This window comes from Mastomys coucha, unplaced genomic scaffold (assembly GCF_008632895.1).
Source record: "Mastomys coucha isolate ucsf_1 unplaced genomic scaffold, UCSF_Mcou_1 pScaffold20, whole genome shotgun sequence".
In the NCBI taxonomy this organism is placed as follows: Eukaryota; Metazoa; Chordata; class Mammalia; order Rodentia; family Muridae; genus Mastomys; species Mastomys coucha.
This window is the reverse complement of record NW_022196903.1, coordinates 97267097-97273541: the sequence shown is the minus strand read 5'-3', so window position 1 is coordinate 97273541 and position 6445 is coordinate 97267097. Positions and strand designations below refer to the sequence as shown.

General features: G+C 35.7%; 1 protein-coding gene across 5 annotated transcripts in view; it reads right to left on the bottom strand.

The window, feature by feature from the left end:
- Positions 1–6445, bottom strand: part of Chl1 (cell adhesion molecule L1 like) — a 207346-nt gene that overhangs the window by 57409 nt on the left and 143492 nt on the right. For 4 of the 5 annotated variants that reach the window (XM_031382773.1, XM_031382772.1, XM_031382776.1 and 1 more), the window contains 3 exons: positions 5490–5660; positions 4261–4308; positions 2393–2513 (listed from right to left, as the gene is read on the bottom strand). In XM_031382773.1, the coding sequence (XP_031238633.1) occupies positions 2393–2513; positions 4261–4308; positions 5490–5660 (340 nt within the window). The remainder of the gene's footprint in view (positions 1–2392; positions 2514–4260; positions 4309–5489; positions 5661–6445) is intronic. The other variant, XM_031382775.1, reaches the window with a different exon arrangement.

Here is a 6445-nt window from a genome sequence, read left to right as displayed (position 1 = left end):
TTGCTGCAGAAGGAACCTAGTGTCCGCGTGTCTTCTTCCCGGCGAGAAGACTGCGCGGGCTACACATTGGCAGGAAGTGATGGGGAAGTCTCTAACAGGTTTGACTGACTTGAAGAGTTAAGCTTAACAGTGACAAAGGCTGAAAGAATTTAATGTCCACCACTATAAATCCATGCTAACATCAGGTGGTTTGCCATGATTTACAGAAGAAGGCAAGGCTTTGACCTGCTCAGATAAAAAGACAGACCAGGGTTAGAGAGAAGGCTTATCAGGTAAGAGCACTTGATCTTCTGGCTGATGACCTTAGTTAATTCTCAGCACCCACATAGTGGCTCCCAACATTCTAAATTTCTATTGCCTCTTCAGGCATACCTACAGTCAAAATACATAAAATAAAAATAAACCTTAAAAAAACACACAGAGACACTCTTTCTCCAGAGAGATCATGTGACAGCATATTGAAATAAATTATCACTGAGCATTGGTAATTTAAGGCTGATAAGCAATCTGGCTGAAAAGAGAAAAGGGCAAAGTATCGAAGTTGTACAATAATTAAAATCCTTCCCTTGCCTCACAATCTAATTTAAAACAAGTCATTTAGACTTTTCAGTGAATTATGAGCAAAGGTAGTTTCTATTTTTTTTATTTTTACTCTTAATTACTATTTAATACATTTCAAATCCTAGCTGATTAAAAAGAATCCCATTACTTGCAATATATTGGCATCTAGGATCAACTGGAAGATGGAATGCCTTTCTCCACAGTAATACTAATGGCAAGACTGTCAAGTCAGCAGAAATACTTGTAGAAACAGTGAACTCATATGACCAGGGCCCCAGTTACATGAATGTACAAGTCATTCAGCAAAGGTAAGAATTTTCAAAGATAACAAAATGTCAGCCCTTAGGGCTTTGGTAGGAGAACTGAAACACGACTCTGCTGTTGGAGATGTGAAGAAGTGTCAGTGTGCCAGCTGTTGATGTGTGCTTCCCCTAAATCTCATCATCTGGACATTCTTTTGCACACAAAAAAATAGTATTTTATAAAAATAAAAGAGTGTTGGAGTGAAGTTTTTATTTACCATGTAAAGATTATTTCTGTTTTATATTAATGCTGATTTCTGAACCAGCAGAGATTTGATTACAAGCTGAACTTTGGTATTGTTAAGCATCACCTGTCTTGGTATTATTAAGCATCACCTGTCTTGGTGTTCTGTAAACAGGTCCTCTCCTGCTTTCTGATTGGTAAAATAAAAATATTATGGCCAATAGCAAAGGTAGGAAGTAGAAGGTAGGACTTCTGAGAGGAGCTAGGTACTTTGGGAAAAGTGAGATGTGGTGTGTGTGAGTGTGTGTGTGTGTGTGTGTGTGTGTGTGTGTGTGTGTGTGAATGAAAGTTAACTAACAAATAAGTAAAGTAACTTAGAATAAGTAGATCAAGAAGTCACAAGCTAGTTAACAACAAGCCGAGCTGCAAAGTCTAGGCATTCATAACAAATATAAGTCTCCATGTCTTTATTTGGAGCTGGTGTCCCATACAATAGAGACCTTTGGACATTAAAAGGAGGGTAGTGTAAATGAACAGATATCTACTAAGGCTACTGAAAAGTGGAGCCCAAAGAATTGGAAGTTTTTCCAGGAATCTTATTCAGGGAGAAGGGAAAGAGGCCAGTCTGAGGGGAAACGTATGTTCCCTGGAAAGAGATTTCACACAGTTCTAACAACTCATCATACCACTTTACTGGATGAGACTGATTGATTCATCAGGCAATGATTGATGAAGCAAAGGTATGTGGAACAACTCGTTGCCGGGATTTCTTCACTGTGCACATCCTTGGACCTCCACTTAAACTTTAATCACACTCCACAGTCAGATGTTGGACCTGGGAGGAGTCCCCAAATCATTTTATCCCTCTCCCCAATATGAACATGTTGAATAATTTTTTCCTGTTTTCCTTTTTAAATTAGAGTCTTTTAGATTGCCTTTTGAGTATAGGTGGCTGAACCTCACTTGGTGCATAGGCCATGACCTCCTATAGAACTGTAAGAGTGGAGCTAGCGCCCTAAAAACGAGTAGAAAAGAAAGAAGCACGTCTTATAGTAGACGGGTGGCTACAATTGCGCATGCTCCAAGGACAGCGGTAGGCATCCATTTCACTAAGGTTTGCCTTGGTCCCTGCTCTCCTGATGTCACAGTGAAGACAAGAACCTATAAGTCAATTTCAATTGCAATCTTCATTCTGTTTATGGAAGTAGAAATGTGTTTCTCGAGAGAAACACAAATGATGTTTCTAATCTTTTTTTTTTTTAATAGTAATTTAAGAGCACGCAAGACTTCTCAGTCTTTAACACACTAGATGGGATAAGGGCTGAGCAGAGGCCAGGGTACTCACAGGCCCTCCGCAAAACACTCGAGCAACAGGGTATCCCCTTTGAGTACAGTCTTGGTGGATGAACTTCCCATTTGAGCAGGAGGCAACAGAAGTTTGGGTTTCCTTTGCTTGATGGAATTTGCTGGAAAAGAAAAAAGAAGAGTCAGTGCCCTCCCCAATAAAAGTTGTAAAATTTCTATGGTACCAGGTCGTTCTTAAAGCATGACTTCATGTCCTTCTATGCCTATATTTTGGTGTGCTTCTTAAACAGACTTCTCTCATTCAAGGGAGCATGGTTCTTTACCAATGTTTTTAAATGTCACGATGTACACCCCCCTGTGCCCTTTCAGAACTTGAAGCCTTACTCGGGAAGATTTCAGGAAGACACCTGCAAGTTAATTGGTAGGCTGACTTTGTATTCGATTGTTTTACCATACCTTGCCATTTTTGATAATTACATGTCTATTTAATTTATTGATCAAGGTATTAGGATTCCTTCTAAAATTACAGCTTCCTTCCTCCTGTACTTTATCGAGAACTCAGACGGAGGAGGCTTATAGTAGATACCACGCAGCCATGTATTTATTTTGCTCTTCAGGAAACTTCTTCTAGCCTCACATCCTTACGGATACCAAATATTTTAGAAAATGATTCATAATACGTCTAAGTTTGAAAAGTATCGATTGGAAAGTTTCATTTATTCTTTTATTGGTAATTTTAAAATATAAAATAGAATGGCAAATTAGGACACTTCATTCACACTATATTTTGATTTCATTTCCAAATGTGGACATAGTTTTTCATATGCAGTGCCAGTGTGACTTTATCTTTTTATGAAATAAAACAGCTGACTTTCCATTATCAGAAGAGAGGATGTAAACTACAGGAAGCCATGTGCGGTCTGCTTCCCATTTTCTTGCATGAATTTATATATTAGAAATGATTTTTGAATATTTACTATATGCCATGGGTTTTTTAAGTACTTGAAGACATATGTGTAGATTACTAATCTTACAGAAAATGATGTTGGGAATGAGACACCATACATGAGATGGCCCCCAAGTGGAATGCCTCACTCATTTGTGCTGAGATCACCAGTATATTAGAAATCTAAGTGAAGCCCCTAGTCCACATAATATTAGGAGTTATTTATTTCATTTGAGTGTGGTTTGTAATATAGAAAACAAGTCCACTATGTAACTCAGGTTAAAACTCAAACATCATAGATAAAATGCAAATCCTGATTGATAGCTGATAGAAAAAAATGAATAAAATTTAAAGGGTTCTATAGACAAAAAAAAATGGAGGTATATTAAAAACTGCATTCTTTCTCAGTGTGATTACATAGTGGTTTTTAAACTGTTCTAACAAACCTTGCAAGTAAAAATGATTCACTTAACTTTCTTAAACCAAGAGTTTTTCTACTTTTCTTAATACTAATCATTTATTTTCTCTTCTGCTATTTAAAGCTATCAACCTTCTGTGCTATGTGTGAGCTATTAGGAAAAAAAAACAAAGTAATACACCATTGCATACTTATAGCTATACTTAAAACTACAGATATACATTTATATGTTAAATATACAAGCTTATATATAATTAATTATATATGCTACTTTTATATGTGTTAATTAGATATAATTGTATATTACATTTAAAGATTATACACACACACGTGCACACACACATACACAGACATATATACATACTTATACACATATACATAGACTTATCCCTTTACATAAACTCTAAAGAACTATAGATCATAAAAGCTTCTATACTAAAGTGATGACAGAATATGTCTTTCTAATAATTACTCTAATAATTATAAAATGAGATGACCATGTATGACTAAAAATATGTCCAAATTCTACATATGACCAACTTACCATGGGAACTAATTTCTGTGGATGAACTTGAATCATTAGCATGCTTTACTGAAATAAAAAAGATGGAAGAAACTAATACAAACATAATGATAGATGCTGACATCAATAAAGTATGAAAACCCATGGATTTACTTCTGGAAAAATTACTATAAGATGAAGGACAGCCATGCCCATTTGAGTACTGTCTATGGGAATATAGTATATATATGTATATATACATATATTCATATATATACACACGTATATACATATATATACATATATAGAGAGTAATCACTTCCCTCTTCACAACTTTTTGACATTTGTGTGTGTATATATATGCATATATGTGTATATGTGTATATATGTATATATGTATACATATATATATGTATATATATGTATATATGTATATATGTGTATATTTATTTACATACATATGTATGTATACATATGTGTATATATACATATTTATATATGTATATTTATTTATATACATATATATATATACATACACATATATGTCATAAAGTTGTGAAGAGGTAAGTGATTACTCTATTACAAAGATTTCAGACTACTGAAAGGCTTCATAAAGTAGAGCCCAAACATCATATGCACACAAAATAATGGAACAAATTAGACAATGAAATGGTCATGCCAACCTTCTGCTCTACCAGGGTCAATTACTCAGCCTGGGAGCTGCTGGGATTATCTTTTGCCTTTGAATCTTACCACTTCATCTTTCACTAATTACTCCTTCCCTTTTGGGAACCCAGACATGCCTTTTCAGCATCAAGTAGGAAACAGAAAATCAATTCAGATAACTTTGCCAATTTGGGAAGGACAAAGAAAAACTTGATGTGATTAAAAAAAAAAAAGAATATAAATGGTGATTTTCTTTCCACTCAATTTTTGTCTCCATCATTTTCAGCCTGCTGATTTATCCAAGGTCACGGTGAGCCCGTGCCCAAGATGTGCTTTGTGCTCAGTGAAAATGAGTAGATCCTGCAGACATGAAATGAAACACATTTGTACTGAGAATTGAGATTTGATTTTCTGGCTGCCAGAGACAGAGCTACTGTGGATCTGCAGCTGCAGATGTCTAGATCATCTGTGTGAAGTCTCTAGAGTTAAACTAAACAATGACAGAAAATACCAACCAGCTTTAAATGACTTCAGAGAGAAGAATGAAATTATACACAGATTTTCATTTAGCATGATTGAAGGAAGAATAAACTATTCGGACTTACAACTGTTCACAGTTAGTTTCATTGGCATTTTTTGTACAATCGTTCTTAATTTTGGAAATGCAGCAAAGCAGCAGTAATCATTCCGACTATCTTTTTCTTCCACATTTGCAAAGTACAGATCTCCTTTTTGGCTCATGTACACTCTTTCATCTTGTTCAATGTGTTCTAATTCTGCAAAGGGAATAAAAACACAACTTGTCACTGAAATGGGCTGCTTCTCCTCACGATGCTGCATCAGATTTTTACATTTCTATTTCTTTCATATATATTTGTATTGTGATGTTTCCTGTCTGCTCTTCCTGCAGTGGGCAAGCAAACAGGAAAAAAAAAAAAAAACAAAAAAAAAACGATGAAATCCTTGGGAGGCTGGGTATCTCACAGATAGATTGCCAGTCTGGTATTCCAACTCTCCTTACAAACTGGTCTCTTGCTTTGTTTGGGCTTATCTAAAAACTGTTCAATTCAGATATCCATTTCTACCCTTACTCTATGGATGATGTTTCTCTGAAACTAAGCTCTTCAAAAATGATGCCTGCACCATTGATCACCCTGAACTGGGTGCAGCTATGTAATTATAGGATGAGTGAAAGCTTTATATTTTGTCTGCAGCCAGGAGCAGCTTTACCCACTCTCCTCTAGATGCTGCACAAATATGATTTTCTTGGACACAATGCAATGAGAAAATACCCAGAGGACAGTAAGGAAACAGGTGACAGGACAGGCTTTTCAAGAAGAGCTTCATGTTAGGAATCACCAAAAAAGAAGAGCAAACACTAAGGTTGACACTGAACATTTTGTAGGTCAGTGTTTTAGCAGGAAGAATTAAGCTAAAACAGTAATACTAAAAACAATACAACCCAATTACTTTGACTCTGAGCGAGCCTGTGTTCTAAAGGGAAAGACTGCAGAAGGCAGGTTTCTTTCTTTCTTTCTTTCTTTCTTTTTTTTTTTTTTTT